The 18,828-nt window shown below is 55.3% G+C and overlaps 1 protein-coding gene across 7 annotated transcripts in view; it reads right to left on the bottom strand.

Annotated features, from left to right (window-relative positions):
* The window catches only part of PNPLA7 (patatin like phospholipase domain containing 7), a 61,781-nt gene that overhangs the window by 19,906 nt on the left and 23,047 nt on the right, over window positions 1-18,828 (bottom strand). For 3 of the 7 annotated variants that reach the window (XM_021081069.1, XM_021081076.1, XM_021081072.1), the window contains 10 exons: window positions 18,453-18,570; window positions 17,738-17,881; window positions 14,680-14,780; window positions 14,450-14,596; window positions 7,800-7,877; window positions 6,935-7,140; window positions 5,861-5,992; window positions 5,004-5,127; window positions 4,487-4,600; window positions 1,368-1,437 (listed from right to left, as the gene is read on the bottom strand). In XM_021081069.1, coding sequence (XP_020936728.1) covers window positions 1,368-1,437; window positions 4,487-4,600; window positions 5,004-5,127; window positions 5,861-5,992; window positions 6,935-7,140; window positions 7,800-7,877; window positions 14,450-14,596; window positions 14,680-14,780; window positions 17,738-17,881; window positions 18,453-18,570 — 1,234 coding nt within the window. The remainder of the gene's footprint in view (window positions 1-1,367; window positions 1,438-4,486; window positions 4,601-5,003; window positions 5,128-5,860; window positions 5,993-6,934; window positions 7,141-7,799; window positions 7,878-14,449; window positions 14,597-14,679; window positions 14,781-17,737; window positions 17,882-18,452; window positions 18,571-18,828) is intronic. The other 4 variants (XM_021081070.1, XM_021081074.1, XM_021081071.1 and 1 more) reach the window with 2 other exon arrangements.

The following is an 18,828-nucleotide window of genomic DNA, read 5'->3' as shown; positions in this document are numbered from 1 at the left end:
CCCACCTCTCCACGCCCTGCACTGGCAACAGAGGCAGCACCCCCACTAGAGAGGGCAAGATGGAGGAAGGCGCTCTCTAAGTCGCCTGTGCAGTCCTCGTTCACCCGCAAGCAGCCCACACGCGACACTGGCCAGAACTGCACAGCAGAGGCTCTGAGAACAGATACCAGCCAGCTTCCCGATCGCTCTGGGCTGCACACAAGCAAAGCAGACCAGGGGCGCGGCAAAGGCCTCGAGCATTCAACGCAGCCCGGGAAAGAGGGCCAGGACCTGCTCTGTGAATAGAAGTGCGCTGGCGGCCTGCTGAGACAGAAGACTCAAGTGGCACCAGAGTCCTCTCAATCCGCAGGACACAAAGGGTACAACCCAAACCCCCAGGCGTACCCAGAGCCCGGAGAGTCTCTGCCTGGACAGGAAAATACCAACCAACTGACAACAGGAAAGAGAACCTGGAAATTCTGGACAAGGCAATAAAGCTGTGCTAATACCCAGCTGGAAAAAGCAGTCATGAACAGTCTTGAAGCAAATATAGAAATGTTACAATTGAAATAAAAACTCTCTGGATGGGCTTAGGAGCAGAATCAAGAAGACAGAGGAAAAGGCCAATAACCCTGAAGACGGATCCAAAAAACCTCTTCAATCTGAACATCAGAGAGACAAAAGAGATTAAAAAATGGGTCGTGTCCCAGAGACTTTGCAGACACGAACAAGGGTTCAACATCTGCCTCTCTGGAATCCTGGGGAGGAGAGAGGGCACAGGACTCAAAGGGCATTTGAAGAAATAAAGCCTGAAACCTTCCCAAATCCAGTAAAAGATATAAATCTACAGGTTCAAGAAGACGAGTAAACCCCAAACAGAACAAACCCAAACAAATTCATGTCCAAACACTCCACATTCAAATTTCTAAACACTAAAGACAAAGGAAAATCCTGACTGCGGCCAGACAGAAGCGACGCACGACCTACTGGGGACAACTGGGGTTCGGGCTTTCTCGTCAGAGCAACGGAGGCCAGAAGGAAGCGGCACAAAACGTTTACAGTCCTGCAACACAAGGACCGTCAAGCCCAAAGTGCACATCCCGCAGAAAGCATCCTTCAGGATGGAGCTGAAGCAGACAGTCTCAGGTGAAGGGAGACCACGAGAGTCCACAGCCAGCAGACCTGCTCGGAAAGGGCTCACGGCAACGGAACGCCTTCAAGGCAGGAGAGAAGTGGTGTCGGGAGGGCCTGCAACACCAGGCTGAAGGAAGCGCTTGAAACGTTTTCTGTGTTCTAACACTGCTTTTCAAGGGAGACCCAGGGCTCCGGGCAGGGCAGGGAGGCTTGGGGCGGTGGGTGGGGCTCCCAGGCGCCCCCTGGGTGCGCACCTGTGGCACTTCCTTGCTGGAGGCTGCCCAGGATCTTCTCGCCCAAGAGATGAATCAGCCGGGTCACAACCTGAGGGCAGAGAGAGAACAGAGACCTCACTCACACGTTTTAAACAAGAAGCCAAGAACCTTGGGCCCTCGATTTCAAAACTGACACGGCCGTGAGCCACTCCGGGCCCTGGGCGGTGGTGAGGCCGCTGTCTGGTCGCAGGCAAGCGTGGAAGCCAGGCGGCCTGCAACAGTTGTCCTGGCCCGGCCTCTCCTCTCACCTCCAGGCAGGAAACGCAGGTCAACAACGGGAAAGCCACAACCTGCAGGCAGGGCCGCTGTGGGGTGTGCGGGAGGGGCTTCCGCAGAGCCAAGGGTGATCACAAGCTGCGGAGCACCCGGCCGGGCTGCACGCTGCTGGTATTACATGAGATCCAGGAAGCATTACGCTCTAAATATAACAATGCCATTTTAAGTATACTATTTTTTTTTTTTTTTTGGTCTTTTTAGGGCCACACCTGCGGCACATGGAGGTTCCCAGGCTAGGGGTCCAATTGGAGCTACAGCTGCCGGCCTACACCACAGACAGAGCAACGCCGGATCCTTGACCCACCAAGCAAGGCCAGGGATTGAATCTGTGTCCTCATGGTTCCTAGTCGTGTTCACTTCCGCTGAACCCCCCCCAAGTATTTAAGATTGGAACACTGAAATAGCTATAATTTACTTTTACATGCTTTTGTATAAGAACAGAGTTAAAAGTTTGTTACTGCCGAAGTGTGCGGGCAGCAGAGGATGTACGTACAGGAAGCCTGCTTCTGTGCCCTTGCACACAGCACAGGGTCCTTCTGATAAAAGAGAAGCTGCTGTCAGTTCAGGAGACCCTAAAGTATCCAGGCAAACAAGGCGAAGGTGTAACAAGGCAATTTGGATGCTAAGCCCTCTGCCTCCCCACATCTCAGCCTCTGGCCTACTTCCTGGCCATTTGCAGCCGAGAGCTTAGGGGCTGATTCTGGAAAGAGATGGCTCCGAGACCTTATGCTACAGTAGCCAGCGGCCCAGCTCCTGCCGGCCAGCCTCCAACTGCAAGCTAACTCAGAGACCCTCTCTTACCCCTGGAACGCCAGGGCCAAAGACCCAGGGATGCAAGAGAAACTGTCCAAATTTTAGGATGTGAGCCAAAACACAGTCAAACACAGTGATCGAAAGAGGAGCTAAAAAGGAGTCTGGTTTATAGACAACTAATCTAGCATCAAACTATTAACTGGGGCTAATCTAACAAACCACATTTTATTACGGAAAATTTCAAACATACAGTAGAGAGAAGTACAGTGGACCCCATCAGCCAGCTCCAACTGCCGACTTCACACACACTCCCCCAACTCTGCAGAGAATCCCAAACACAGCATTCTAGCCGTTCATATTTGAGTTTGTAGCTCTAAAAGATAAAAGCCTTTAAAAACACAACAATGATATAATTATCACACTTACCAACTCACAACAGTTCTAAGCGAAAGCTAATTTCAAAAGTGATGGTTTCTGCGTCAAATGAAAAAGGCTGCCACCAAGCCAGTGGCCACAGGCAAAGGCTTCGCCCTCAGACCTCAGGGAGACGCACATCCTACAGGCGCCATCTCCGTCCAAGAGAACCGCGGTGTCCGAGACCGTTGCGGCGGTTCCCCCGAGGAGCCTGCTGGGCTCGCCAGCTGTGTGCGGCCCGGCCAAGGCCCCACGGCTTTCCCAGGGAAGGCGCACCCACCCCGGGGGAAACACCCGGCACCTGGGAAGACGTGGCTGTGGGCACAGCAGGGCCTGCACGCTGCTCAGGGCTGCGGCTTTGCCCACTGCCTCACTCTTGATGACTCTACTGGCCTAACTGGGAGGATGGCTGGTTCCATTTTCACCTGAGACTCTGCCTACATCCCTTCCAAATCCCCCCTTAGTTTCCTCGGAGTTTTCTAGTAAAAGGATATATGCTATCTACAGATAGAATATTTACTCCTTTTCCAAATACACATCTGTTATCTCACCTTTCTAACTTTCCGGGGTAGCTGACAAGGAGGCTGGCTCACTCTGGACTTGGTGGTGGTCAAGACGCAGTCTTTGTTATTCTGAGATGATGTCCGTTCACTCTTTTGTATCTATCTATCTGTCGATCGATCGATTGATCAATCTATTTATCTTCTGCCACGACATGCGGAAGTCCCCAGGCCGGGGGTCGAACCCGAGGCACAGCAGGGAAAATGCCTGATATTAACCTGCTGCATTACAAGGGAGCTGCAGGACCGACACTTCCTGATGGACCCCAATCACACACAGAGTTATTATAGTTGATCTGCTAACATTTAGAGTATTTTTTTTTTTTTTTGGTCTTTTTAGGGCCACACCCATGGCATGTGGAAGTTCCCAGGCTAGGAGTTGAACTGGAGCTGGAGCTGTGGGCCTGCACCACAGCCACAGCCATGCCAGATCTGAGCCGCATCTGCGACCTACACCACAGCTCACGGCAACACGGGATCCTCAACCCCCTGAGTGAGGCCAGGGATGGAACCTGCGTCCTCATGGATGCAAGTCAGATTCGCTAGTGCTGAGCCACAATGAGCACTCCTAGAGTATTTTTATAGCTATGATACTAAGAGAAATGATTGGAGACCTTCTTTTCTGTGATTTTTATCAAGTTTTGGTATTCAAGAAAATAAAGTTAACTTCATGAACAAACTGGGGGCCATTCCACTTGTTCACACACAGGCTCAAGAGGCTGGGTCAGGCCTGAGCCTTCAGAGCCTTCAGCCACTACTGCGACCTCGTCCAGGCAGCCCTGCTTCCTGCCCAGACCTCTGAGCGGCAGCCCCTCCATTTCCTTGGCTCCATTCTCATTACTTGGAAGTAGGGAGGTAAACACCAGAAAACCAGAAGCCTGGCTGGCTCGGCACTGCAGTCTCGCACTGGGAGAAAGCAGCTGCCCGGGAGCGCAGATGGGGAGGCATGGGGCTAGGCCTGCGTCCCCAGGCTGGCCCACACCCACTGGTCCTTCCAAGCCCGGAGCCTGCCTGCTCCAGGCTGCCTCAGGCTGAGCCCCACTCTGGCTCTGGCCCTCCCAGCGCGGACACCCCGCCCCCTGACGCGGCCCTCACCTGGGGGTACCTGCGCTTGATGGACGTCAGGGCCCCTGCAGGAAGCTTGGCCAGCTCTGAGTCTCGAACCGCATGCACCGTGGTCGCCCTGGCCTGGTGGGTGAGTGCCTCCACCTGGGGACAGGAGCCGGTGCTGGGGCCACACACTGACCCACCGACCTGCAGGCCCGGCCACAGAGCCCTGCAGCCCTTCCAGAGCAGACGGGGAACAGGAAGAAGGGGGCTCAGCTGGCGCCCTGGTGCTGGTGACGAAAGTGTCAGTAGGAGCCGTGGGCCTGCTGCCAGCACTCCAAACAGGCCAGGCCCTCATCCTACCTACCAGCATCTCCAGGGCCTCAGAGGGACCACCTTCCAAAGGGCCCCTCCCCGCGCCTCCACCAGGCCAGCACTCTTCCTGGAAGGAGACTTCTGGGATGAGAGTCTTAGGGCTACTCTCCTCCATGTGCTGCAGCCCAGGCCCGGGCCACCCCGGAAAGGCAGTCCCCTCCTCCCCCCAACCCAGGAGGGGCCGGCCTACCACGCCGATGAGGTCTCCGCGGCCGTACTCCCCCGCCAGGCGCTTCTTGCCGTCGTCCTTCCGGATGACGGCGCGCAGGCGGCCGCTGAGCACGATGTAAGTGCAGTCAGACGTGTCCCCCTGCCTGCGGGACAGAAGCCGCTGGGAGCAGTCGGGGCACCCGCCAGAAGCCCGAGGCCACCGTGGTGGCAAAAAAAAAAAAAACCGGTCTTCTCACTAAACTTCCTTATTTTTGAAAACAGTTACGTTCCATTAAAAATATGGATACTAATATGTGAAGGTTTATTGGGATTTTTAAATAAATGACTTTAACTTTTCTTAGTTTTCATTTTTATTTATTTATTTATTTTTTTGGTCTTTTTGCTATTTCTTGGGCCGCTCCCGCGGCATATGGAGGTTCCCAGGCTAGGGGTCGAATCGGAGCTGTAGCCACCAGCCTACGCCAGAGCCACAGCAACGCGGGATCCGAGCCTCATCTGCAACCTACACCACAGCTCACGGCAACGCCGGATCGTTAACCCACTGAGCAAGGGCAGGGACCGAACCACAACCTCATGGTTCCTAGTCGGATTCGTTAACCACTGCGCCATGATGGGAACTCCAGTTTTCATTTTTAATACCAGGAAAATTGGTAGCTATAACCCAGGTCTGAAGGGGTGTGCGTGAATCTCTGAATTCAGCCCCATGTGGTCAGGACGTGGAACTGCGGACGCCCACCTGAGAGCACGCAGCACGTTAACGCCGCGGCTGCGTGTGGACCGCACGGGAAGGGGCCCCGAGGAAAGAGGGCATGTCTGGTGTGTGTGTGCACCGTTTCCACGCCCGGGCAGCACAGACTGGCGCCCCGCGGGCCTCACCTGTATATGGCGCGCCCGGCCTCCACCTCCATCCAGTCCAAGGCAAAGTCGATCTGCCGCACGAAGGAGGACACCCGCTTCACCACCGAGTGCGCCACGCTCAGGACCACGGCCGGCTGCCTCCGCATGATGCTGTGGGCACCCCAGAGTCAGCCCCGGCCCCCCGCGGCCCACGGCCAGTCCCGCTGGCTCCACCTCTTCGCTCCAGGCCACAGCCCCCCAACTTCACTTTCAGGCGACACCCACTTAGCAGGCGGCACGGACACCACCAAGGGCCAGGCCAGCACAGCGCCTGGTCAGCTGTCCACTGCATCGTGGCCAGGTTCGCCAGCGGCCAGCGGCTGTGGGAGAGCTTGGGCGCTCCCCCCACGACGTCCTGTGGTGCACAGACCACGCATAAGGCCCCAAGCCTGGCAGCGAGTCAAGCCCCGGCCTCCACCATGTGTCACGAGGACCAGAGCGGGGGGCGAGACGGGGCAGGAGGGCTGAGAAGGAGGGTGCGTCCGAGAGGTCGGCGGCAGGGCTCGGGGGCCTGGAGCCTGGAGAAGCACGGGGGGGAGGTTCAGGGAGGCTTAGGCAGGAACACCCGTGTTCCCGTTTGCTGAGTGTGAACAGGGCTGGGGGTGAGGGGGAAGCAGGGCGCCCCACTATACTCTGGAGGGTTCTGGAAGGCAGAGCAGGGGGAGTGTTGGCTCACGGGCTGCAGTCTGGCTGGGCTGGGCCGTGGAGAGAACAGAACAACGGGCTGAAGACGTTGCCCGTTGCCGCGCCGAGCGCATCGGGAGCAGGAGCGCCCTGGGGAAGGTGCTCACTAAAGGTGGGCTGCGGATGGCGGGTGGCGGGAACCCGCTGCCCCAGGGGACCCGACAGCAGCTGGCAGGCGCCCCACTCCGGGAAGCTCGCCGGGAGACATGCATTTGTGCAGAAGGTCCCTCCGGGTATCAGCCGGGAGCTGCCCCTCAGGGCTTTGCACGGTGAGCACATGTACAAGGCAGGCCCACGGGTGGCCGTGGAGACACGCGTCACAGACAAGCTCAGAGGCCCCGCGGGAGCCCAGCGCGGGGAGGGACTCACTCGTAGAAGTGCGCCTTGGAGATGGAGAGGAAGCTGCAGTCCCGGTTGGCCCTGATGGTGAAGATGAGGGGCTCGCCCGTGAGCACGGCCAGCTGGCCCACCATCTCGCCGGGGCGCGTGACAAACAGGCACGTGTCCTCCTCGCTGTCGATCTTCCGCTGGTACACGTGCAGCAGCCCCGAGACCACGAAGAGGATGTTCACGTCCTGACAAAGCGAGGGACGCTGGCCCCAGCCCCGCGAGGTCCAGGGCCCGGCGCCAGCGCAGCGGCCGCACGCCTCCCCTGCACCCGTTCGGCTCCGTGACGGGCCCTTCCCACGGGGCCGAGCCATTGCAGAGCGACAGCGACCCCGCCTCGGGGAGGGGGTGCCACGCACCAAGCGTCCCACTCGAATGTGCAGCAAGGGCAGGGGCAGCCCTGAAGGTTCTCCCTCAGCGGGGGAGCCCCGCCCACGCTGCTGCCCCACTCGTGTCCCACAGACGTGCCTGCGAAGCCCGTCCAATGCCCACCCCACAGCAGGGCCTTCCCATACCTGCGCCCCCTACCCCAGCCTGACCACCTCTCCCTGGTCTGAAAAGGGCCCGTGTGGCAGCAACAAAAATGACTGCTGTGTTTCTCAGGGCTCTGGGCTGCCCCGGGGCCGAGGCTCAGACCCAGCTCTGGGCAGCTGGGGGGCGGCCGAGGCCAGTTTTGCTCCAGCTGCTGCCTCGGTGCTGCAGAAGGCTCTGCAGGGCTTCCCATGCAGCCCAGACTGGCCAGTGCCTGAGAGTCGGCCACACCTTTCCCAGCCACGGAAAGAGGAAGTTAAGGGGGGAAAGAGCGGCTATGGGGGGTCTCAGCGGGAGATCTCAGCCCCTCACACACCTGGTCTCCCTGCCTCGACACCACCGTGCCCCCTGGGACGTGCAGAAGTGTCACCCGGTTATCCAACAGCGACGGGTCCTGGGAAGGGAAAGACAGGATCAAGACAAGGAGCTTGGAGACAAAGCGGAGGCCGTGCGGCCCCTGTGAGCCGATGGCCACAGCCACAGGGCACAGCCCTCAGACGACTGCCACGAGGACAGGCCTGGAGGACGCCACCAGCATCAAACCAGTGACACGGGCACAGGACGACAAACATCAGCAGACACAGCAGAGTCAGAAATGCATACTGACATTTTCCCGAATTTACGCAGCAGAGAGAGGATTTCATTTCGGTGAGAAAGGCGATTTACTTAATGAATGGTGCTGGCCTAACTGGCAACGATCCTGGGCAGGGCGCCCTTTCCCTACCAGCCCCCCCGGCCGGAAGGGCCTCCCGCACTGGGCCGAAGCACACCAGGGGCTCGTGGGAGAGGGCCCTGGAAAGCAGGTGCCCAAGGGCATGAAAAATCCAGTGTGTTTAAGGCCACGGTTCACAGTAAGAGCAGAACAGAGCCACCAGGACAACTCCCTGGTCACCACTGGAAGATGACGGACCCAGTTGTGAGTTCCAAGGGCACACAAACCCAAGCCTGGGCACGGGGCACAAACCCAAGCCTGGGCACGGGGCTGCCAGCCTCCCATAGCAAAGACTGACGTTTTGTGCCTCCTGACCAAGAGCAAGACCTGTGCCCTGGCCCCAAACTGGGGGAGGGGAGGAGGGCAGCATCCGCCCAGCTGTCAGACCACAGGGGCCTCTGGGTCAAGGGCAGACGGGCTTTGGAGAGAGCCTGGAGCATCCGTCACCAAGCGGGCTGGACCCCAACCGTTTACAACCATTACAAGACAACCTCAAGTCTGAGCTGGCCAACTGTCCAAGAGAGGAAAGGAGTAGGTGTTATTTTAAAAAGCAGCCTGTGCCCTTTAGAGAGAAACACTGACAGCTTTGCTGAAGACGTAAGATGGAGAGAGTCGCTGCACGGTGGGGCCCGGCCTGGGGCGCAGATGAACCGAGACGGCCGAGCTCAGCGACACCCGCTCGATGGCGGGTCCTCACCTTCGTTCCATTTGCCATCTGTTTCGCTTGAGTTTTTCCACAATGAAAGTATTTCAGAAGAGAGACTGGAGAAACAAAGCACCAATAGCAACGCGCAGACTCTTTCGAACCCTGATTGGCATGCCAGGGACAGGAAACGCAGACGATTCACGAACTTTCCGTTTCCAGTCCTGGGGAGGCACCACTCATCCTAACAAGGAAAACGCTGAAAAACCTGGAAAGTCAACGGCTCCAACTGGACCCAGGAGAGAAGGGCAGTCCCCACCCCTCCCGCGCTGGAGAGGTCGGGGTCCAGGGGGTCACGGCTGCCGGAGCAGAGCCCGCGAAGGGAGCCCGCACAGGACCAGGGCCGGGCAGGAGAGCTGCTGGAGGCACAGGGGAATGAGTCAGAGATGAAAACTCCAGGGCCCCGTCAGCGCCCTGAGTTACCCCTCCTAGAAGTGCAGCCAGGTTCCCACAGCAAATAACGACGACGACAAGTCCCCTGGCACCTCCGGAAGGGGAGGAGAGCAGAACCACCCGAACCTCAGGGACCCTAGGGAACAGGAGCCAACAGGCCGGAGGAGAGAAACGCAACCCAGCGCGCTCTCAGCAACCTGTGCTGCCAAAGGTCAGGAGGCAAACTGAGAAGCGCCCAGGGGGACAGGCCCACGAACAAGAGACCTCGCCCTAGGAGCACAGAAGGCGTGCCCGCCCCCAACACCTCAGCGCCTCTTCACTGACGGCCTGTTTACCGCAGCTCCTCCACCAGCACCCAACGTCCAGCTATCGAGAAAAAACTACAGGGCGAAAAAAAAGCACTTTGAAGAGACGGAAGAAGCACCAGAATCAGACGTGGCAAGGATGTAGGAGTTATCTGGCAGGAATTTAAAATACCTGGGGTTACCATTCTAAGGCTCTAATGGGTAACGCAGATGGCACGCAAACACAGATGCGCATGTACGCAGAGAGACGGAACTTGTCAGAAAGAACAAAAGGAAACACTAGAGACCCAAATCGCTCTGACGGAGATGAAGGGTGTCCTCAAGGAGCTTGAGCGAGGCTGGCTCAGCCCAGAGGAGAGTCTCCGAGCTTGAAGAAATGACAGTAGGAACCTCCACACTGAAAAGCACACAGGTAAAAATGGAACAGAATTCCCAGGGACTGCGCGGCAGCCACACAAGGTGCAAAGTGTGGGAAGGAGGCCTGCAAGGGAAGGGGGCCTGAAAGGAAAGGAGCTAGGCACGGAAGACGACTCGCGGCAACAGCAGCCGAAACCAGGTCAGACAAAACCGCAGGAAGCTCAGAGAGCCCCGGCGGGATACACGCCAAAGGCTGCATGTAGGCAGATCACACCCAAATTACCGAAGCTCCAAGATGAAAAACCCTGAAGGAAGCCGCGGGTACCACTTTATCTACAGGGGAAGCAAGATAAAAAGGACCTCAGACTTCCCAGGAGCCATGCAGGCCGAAGAGGGCGGTAAAGTGTTGAGAGAAGCCCATCGAGCTGTGAAATTATTCGTCAGCAGTGAAGGGGAAACAGAGACTTTCTTAGACACACAAACATTGAGGGAACATGTTGGCAGGAGAGCTGCCTTCCAGAAAGGCTGGACGTTGCCTGGAGAGAGGGAAAAGGGTGCGGGTCAGAAACGCCCGTCTGCCTAAAGCAGGAAGTGTGCCGGGGGGGCGGGGGGGGGGAGCCAGGAACGTAAAACAAAACCTGCGCTGTTCTCTCCTCCCTCACCTGACGGGTGAGCTTGTTCAAGCAGGTGCAGCGACGACGCCTCGGAGTATGTGAGCTCACACGCGAGCGTGACAAAGGACAGCCGGGGTACAGAGAGGACGGGGGAGGACCTGGGGTCAGTCTGTTCCCACAAGGCAGGTGACCTGTCCGCAAGGCAGTGTGGTGCCAAGAGGAAAACGCTCTCTTCCGCTACACACCGAACACTCCCGACCCCTCCAGCTCGCCAGCTCCCCCGTGTCCCGGGCTCCATTCCGACACTACCTGGAGTTAGCCTCTGGGCCCACACGTTAGGAGTGCGGCCCCAGGGATGTCCCCCAGCGTCAGACACCCGTCGCAAGGACAGGGTCCCCAGGTCACCCACCCTTCCGCCCAACCTGGCCACAGATCAGGGGGTCTCACAACCCTAATTTGCCAGAAGGGCTCATATAACTCAAGAAAACCTAAGTTTACTGGTTTATTACATAGTTGACCCTTGAAGAACATGGGCTTGAACAGCCTGGGTGCCTCACATGTGCATTTTCTTTCAATAAATGCACAGAGAACTACCCGACCTGCAGCTGGTTGAGACCATGACTACGTAGCTGACCGTGAAAATACACCAAGAGTTTCAACTGCCTCTGCCTGGAGGATGAGCACCCCAGCCCCACACTCTCCAAGGGCCAACTGCGTAATAAAGGGTGGGGTAAGCTCACAGATGAACAGCCAGATGAAGGGGTACATGGTGAGGTCTGGAAGGGTCCTGAGCACAGGCGCTTCTGTCCCTGTGAATGCGGGTACCCCCCCACAATGTGGATGCTACAGCTCCGACTGGACCCCTAGCCTGGGAACCTCCATGTGCCACAGGTATGGCACTAAGAAGACCAAAAAAAAAAAAAAAAAAGTCAACAAATAACAAATGCTGGAGGGGGTGTGGAGAAAAGGGAACCTTCTACTCTGTTGGTGGGACTATAAATTGGTACAACCTGCCTGGAAAACAGCATGGAGGTTCCTCAGAAAACTATATATAGAACTACCATATGACCCAGCAATCCCACTCTTGGGCATATATCCAGATAAAACTTTCCTTGAAAAAGACACATGCACCCGCATGTTCATTGCAGCTCTATTCACAACAGCCAAGACAAGGAAACAACCCAAATGTCCATCGACAGATGACTGGATTAGGAAGATGTGTATATATACACAATGGAATACTACGCAGCCATAAAAAAGAACAAAATAATGCCACCTGCAGCAACATGGATGAAACTAGAGACCCTCATACTAAGTGAAGTCAGTCAGAAAGAGAAAGACAAATGCCATATGATATCACTTATATCTGGAATCTAACATACAGCACAAACAGATCTTTCCACAGAAAAGAAACGCGTGGACGTGGAGAAGAGACTTGTGGTTGCCAAGGGGGAGGGGGAGGGAGTGGGATGAACTGGGAGTCTGGGGTTAACAGATGCAAACTCTTGCATTTGGAGTGGATGAGCAATGAGATCCCGCTGCAGAGCATAGAGAACTAGATCTAGTCACTTGTGGTGGAACACGATGGGGGATAATGGGAGAAAAAGAATGTCTATGTATGTGTGACTGGGTCACTTTGCTGCACAATAGAAATGGACAGAACACTGTAACCAGGTGTAATGGAAAAAATAAAAATCATTATAAAAAATTCAAAAAAAAAAAAAAAAAAAAAAAAAAAAAAAAAAAAAAAAAAAAAAAAAAAAAAAAAAATAAAAAAAAATAAAAAATAAAAAATAAAAAATAAAAAATTCAAAAATAATTTTAAAATAAAAGAATCTGACTGCAGCAGCTGGGGTTGCTGCAGACGCACAGGTGTGATCCCCAGCTGGGAGCAGTGGGTTAAGGGATCCAGTATGCCACAGCTGCAGCACAGGTTGCAGCTGCGGCTCAGATTCAATCCCTGTCTGGGAACTTCCATATGTCATGGGTGCAGCTGAAAAAAGAAAAAAGAAAAAAATTAAATCAACAATTAATGACCTTCAAAACTAGAAAGTACCAGGCCCAGAAGAATTCACTGGTAGATTCTACTAAATATTCAAGGAATAAATTATACCAATTCTCTACAATCTCTTTCACTAGATAGAAGCAGAGTGAATACCATTTAACTTATTTTATGAGGCCAGCATTTCCCTAACACAGAAACCAAAGACATTCCAAGATAAGAAAACTACAGGTGGAGTTCCCATCCTGGCAGTTTCCTAGCAGAAACGAATCCTACTAGGAACCATAAGGTTGCAGGTTCGATCCCTGGCCTTGCTCAGTGGGTTAAGGATCTGGTGCTGCTGTGAGCTGTGGTGTAGGTCGCAGACACGGCATGGATCCTGCATTGCTGTAGCTGTGGCGTAGGCCAGCAGCTATAGCACCGATTAGACCTCTAGCCTGGGAACCTCCACATGCTGCAGGTGTGGCCCTAAAAAGCAAAAGTAATAATAATAAAATAAAATAAAAAATAAAAATAAGTAAATACAAATAATAATTAAAAAAAATAACTACAGGCCAACATCTCTCATGAATGCAAAAATTCCCAACACTTAACAAATTGAATCTAACAACATGTAAAAAGAATTATACATAATAACCAAGTTGGAGTTAGCCCAGATATGCAAGTCTGGTGCAACATTCAAAAATCAATTCATGGGAGTTCCCACTGTGGCACAGGTTAGTGGGTTAGTGATCCGCTTGTCTTTGTGGAGGCACCGGTTCGATCCCCTGCCCAGCACAGAGGGTTAAGGATCCAGTATTGTTGCAGTTATAGCATAGGTTGTAGCTTCAGCTTGGATTTGATCCTTGGCCTGGGAACTTCCATATGGTGTCGGGGGGTGGGCAGAAGCAAAAAAGGGAAGAAACCCATGCCCGGTTTTATCAAAATGAAACTGCAGGGATCCAAGGACAGAGAGACCATCTTTAAAGCAACAAGACAACAGAGTTCCCACTGTGGCACAGGGATCAGTGGGTCAGGGATCTAGCGTTGCCATGAGCTATGGTGTAGGTCGCAGATGCAGCTTGGATCCTCATTGCTGTGGCCATGGTGTAGGCTGGGAGCTGTAGCTTCAATTCAACCCTAGTCTAGGAATTTCCATATGCCGAGGGAGTGGCCCTAAAAAAAAAAAAAAAAAAAATTAAAGCAACAAAACATTGCTCCTTTTCAAAGGAGGAAGGGCCAGCACACCCTTCCCCGCAACGACCCTGGGAGCTGGAGGCAGTGTGCTGGCTCCAACATGCAGCTTGGCACGTAAGCCCTCCTTCAGGAGGAGGGCAGGGCACTGCCTGAGAACCAACACACGGCAGCATCAGGCCCAGTGCAGGAGGAGATTCAGGCACCCCCAGCTTTGGCCTGAGGGTGACCTAGTCGAGATGCTATGCCGTGTCATGCGTGTGGATGGCAAAAACTTGATGAAAACCCCCTTTCTGCCTGGAGGGCCAAGAAGGGAGACCCCTGTGAGCTGGGGCATGTGGAAAGCAAGCCTCTGTTTCCTGCTCTCTGTGGGCCCTGGGAGGGCAGCCCCAGGTGCCGAGCGCCACGGCCCTGTGTGCTCCCCAGACCAGGAGAAACAGGACGGAGGACCCAGACAGACCAGGTTTATGACAATGACAAAGCAGAGCAGTGGGAAAGGCCGGCACCTGGAGTAGGGCAGGACACCAGGGACCCCCTGGGGCGCAGGAGGCAGTCTGCAGAGCCTCCAGGATCAAGATGCCATCCTGGCAGGCACCGTGGCCACCCTCCCTGTGGACATGCTGCCTGAAGGAAGAGGGCCTCTGGGGACAGTCCGAGGTCTCCGGCCACCCCACGCCAGCCAGAGAGAAGGCAGGAGGGCCACTCACATCCAGCTTCATCAGGGTGAGCAGGTCCTTCTTGGCAGCGCCGAGGATGGCGTCAGTCTTCCTGCTGGGGATGGTGTCCTCCGAGTCGCTGTCCGGCAAGTGGAAGACCGCAGGAGGGGTCTCTGCCAGGACCACGCTCTTCTTGGACTTGAGAAGAAGGCAGGCAGCGTGATCGGAGGGGTGCGGCTGGGGAGGGTGTAGGAGGCCCAGCCAGCAAGGACACCGCCTACCTTGCTGGCCAGGGCACTCCCGGGGCGCTCCTCTGAAGGTTGGGAGACCCTGGTGCAGTCACGTGCTGTCCTCTGGTCTGAGGTGGCACCTGCTGTGGCTCCTACACACAGGGAGGAGGACTCAGGACACAGTGCTGGCTCCTCAGGCCCACTGGGCCCTGTGCACCCACCAAGGGCAGGCCTGGCTAAGCACGGCTGGAGCCTGAACACAGACCTGGCGGGTGAGACTAGAGACAGACCAGCTTCAGGCACCCACAGAAAGTTGCTGTCAGAGTTCCCGTCATGGCTCAGTGGTTAACGAATCCGACTAGGAACCATGAGGCTGCGGGTTCGATCCTTGGCCTTGCTCAGTGGGTTAAGGATCCGGCGTTGCCGTGAGCTGTGGTGTAGGCCACAGACCCGGTTCGGATCCTGCATTGCTGTGGCTCTCGTGTAGGCTGGTGGCTACAGCTCCGACTCGACCCCTAGCCTGGGAACCTCCATATGCTGCAGGAGCAGCCTAAGAAGTGGCAAAAAAAAGACAGCTGCTGTCACTGCTGCACGGAAGTGCCAAGGGTGGGAACGTCTAGTTCCAGGTGAAAGTGGAGAGGAACAGGGTGGGAGTGGACCACAGCCTGAGCTCCGCCACAGAGGAGGCCGGGGCAGGGGAGGGGACCTGGAGGCAGGAGGCAGGACTGGGGGCTGCCTGTGTTGAGAGCAACTTTGCCCCAACACCACCCTTCGTGGCAAAAGAAAAGAGGGGTTATTACCAAGAACTATGAAGACCAGTCTCCACTAATTTTTTAGAGGTTACGTTTCTAGGAAAATACTTAAATCTGCATAGCTATTTTCTTATCGGATTAGACTTTGAAATGTTTAAAACAACATAGCAGTTAAAAATAACTGTTTTAGGCCCTCTTGAGACACTATGTTTTCATGGTATTTCTTGTTATATACATTAATTAAGAGTTGTGTATTTCTATATTACAGTCTATAAAACGTAAAGTGTTGAGTATAATTGGCCAGTTTATTGCATTTGTTCCACGTTGGCAGAATCCACGGACGTGGAAGGGCTGGCTGACTGTGCCAATGCCCTTCACATGAGGGACCTGAGTGTCTCTGGACTGTGGTGCCCGCTGGGGCTCTGGAACCAATTCCCGTGGAGGCTGAGGGATGGCCGAGTGTACCTCTGGCTTCTGCCAGAGTCATGTCTTATCAGAGCGTATTATCTACTCAGGCCAGAGGAAAGGTGATCCAGCCTCTATAAATGCTATCTGGGTATATTCATGGAATTGGATAATTCATATTTAAATTCTGTTATATTAGATTGCTATTATTTGAGTTATCTATCGTTTAGGCTTACTTTAGCTGAAAAAATTCACTATATATATATATATATATATATATATATATATATACACATTTTTTTTTTTTGGTCTTTTTGCCTTTTCTAGGGCCACTTCCATGGCACATGGAGGTTCCCAGGCTAGGGGTCCAATCGGAGCTGTAGCTGCCGGCCTACACCAGAGCCACAGCAATGCGGGATCCGAGCTACATCTGCAACATACACCACAGCTCACGGCAACGCCAGATCCTTAACCCGCTGAGCAAGGCCAGGGATCGAACCCGCAACCTCATGGTTCCCAGTGGGATTCGTTAACCACTGCGCCACGATGGGAACTCCACTACACACATTTTTAATATGGTGGGTTAACTGGACAGCCACGTAGAAAAATATATCCTGACCCTACTCCCTTCAGACGAAAGACTCGATTCTGGATGAATGGGTGTGAAGGGTAAAATGTTAGACTCGGAGGCAGATTTCCTAAACAGGACCCAAAACGAATTAACCACAAAAGAAAAAATTTGATCAGTTGGACCCCATTAAATTAAAAAATTTCTTTTCATCAAAAGACACCATTAAGAGCATGAAAAGTGAGCAGAAAACATTTTTAAGACATACATCCAGAGTTCCTGTTGTGGCGCAGTGGTTAACGAATCCCACTGGGAACCAAGAGGTTGTGGGTTCAATTCCTGGCCTTGCTCAGTGGGTTAAGGATCCGGCATTGCCGTGAGCTGTGGTGTGGGTTGCAGACACGGCTTGGATCCCGTTGCTGTGGCTCTGGTGTAGGCCGGCAGCGACAGCTCCGATTGGACCCCTAGCCTGGGAATCTCCATATGCCGCGGGAGTGGCCCAAGAAAAGGCAAAAAAAAAAAAAAAAAAAAAAGGCATACATCCAACAGAGGACTCACACAGGGAATATCTAAACAACTCCTATTCGTCAAAGAGAAAATGAAAGACAACCTAAGAGAAAAAACGGGCAAAAGACAGCGCAGCCCCGCCCCAGTGGGGCTGGGAGAGTCTTAGGCTCCTGAGTGTGGAGGGTCGGGTAAGAGCCTGACTGCAGGCCTGGCCGCAGGGCACAGAGGGGCCAGACGACAAAGGTAGCAAACTGGCCACGGGAGGAAGGCTTCCCGTGAGGGTGCGGCCTGTCAGCCGCGTGGCTGTCAGCGGTAAGGCGGGTAGGGGATCTCTATTGGAGCTCGCAAAGAACTACTGCAAATCACAAGACAAATTCAGGAACCCCTGTGGAAACAGGCGGAGAACATAAACAGACGATTCTCAAGGAGGGAAACCAGACAGCTGGCGAATACACCGAGAAATCGCAGAACTTGCCAGCAACCCGCAAAACGCAAGTAAAGACAAGACACGTTTTCTAGGGACATGACAGCAAATGGGGATGGCGATGAGGAGGGACCAGGCCTGGGGCGGGGCGCCGACAACGCCCTGCCTGACACGCTGAGGTCACAGCAAAGGTCCTGTGGTGCGGGGCCTCTGGGAGAGGGCAGGGAGCACTGCTGACCAAAGGGCAGAGGGACTCTCAGCAGAAGACAAAGCAGACAGCAGAGGGGGCAAGGCTGGACACCTCCTGGGCACGAAAGCCTGCGGGACGGCATGGCTCAGGGCAGAAGGGCTGCGGGGCAGACGCTGCAGCAGGACAGGAGGGCAGCGGTGTGCAGAGGGGCACCGAGAGCCAGAGCGCAGAGCAGGGTGGTATGGGGGCAACGGGGGCTCTACCTGGTGGAGCCAAAGGGGCCCTGTCACCTTCCTGGGCCTTGCCTCGCTCATCCAGGGTGTCTTTGTGGACAGAAGGCAGAGGGGAGGAGTGGCTCCTCTTCAGCACAGGCCCAGAGGCCATGGCACGGCTGCCACCACGATCTGCTGGGAGGCCCGGTGTGAGGCCAGGCACCGTCCACAGAGGCACACAAACCACACGCCTGGAGGCGGCATGGCCTCTGCGGGCCCTGCGCACCTGCCCCTTCAGGCCGCACCCTCGTCACCTGCACCTGCCCAGGCGAGTGCCAAGCGAGGCCCTGCTCTGCCCTCCGCAAGATCCCCCAGCTGAGCACCCCGCAGGCACACTCCTGGCCAGGCTGCGGCTGTGAGCACTCGGGGAAGGGCAGGCTGTGGCTGCGCTCACTCCACCCGCTCCTCCAGTGAGTGGATCCGGAAAACCTTCCGGAAAACACCCTGAGCAACAGACTTAGTTGAACTGCAGGAATTTTGTGAGCCGCTTGTTACAAACATCTGTTCATGTGGCTGCAGTCACCCTGGAGGTGACGTCTGGCGGAGAAGCCTCAGTGAACAATTCTTTCCCCCAAATCCAGGCGCCCCCCTCCCCCGAGAGCTCAGGGCAGCGCAGTCAGAGGGAGAAGCTGGGGCTCTGCCCCACTTGGCTTCTCTCTGGCTGGGGAGGCAACGGGTGACCCAAGGGGAGGGCAGGGGGCAGTACCTGGGTCGCCGGGCTCCAGGGGCCGCAGGGGCCGCTCCTCAGCGCTGCAGCACGGCTGTCTCCTGGCCTTCCCGGCAGCCACGCTGGCTATGGACACGAGGGGGATGGCCTGGCTCTCCTGAGACGGGGGCGGGGGAGACGTGGGGTGGTCCCAGGAGCACTCCAGGGCCATTCCCCTGGGGCGCCAGCATGAAACCCGAGAGCAGGAGCCATGTCGCGGGGACTGAGAGGAGCCACTGATTCACCAGGATGCCAGCGCACAGAAAGGAGAGGGTTTAGGGCAGTAAGGCCCAGCTGGCTTTGATCCTGGCAACTCTACCGCATCTAAGTAACAGTCAAGATGGCCAGAAACCTCACTCCTCGTCACGAAGATAAA

Source organism: Sus scrofa, unplaced genomic scaffold (assembly GCF_000003025.6).
Source record: "Sus scrofa isolate TJ Tabasco breed Duroc unplaced genomic scaffold, Sscrofa11.1 Contig1206, whole genome shotgun sequence".
In the NCBI taxonomy this organism is placed as follows: Eukaryota; Metazoa; Chordata; class Mammalia; order Artiodactyla; family Suidae; genus Sus; species Sus scrofa.
This window is presented reverse-complemented; position numbering and strand designations above follow the sequence as displayed.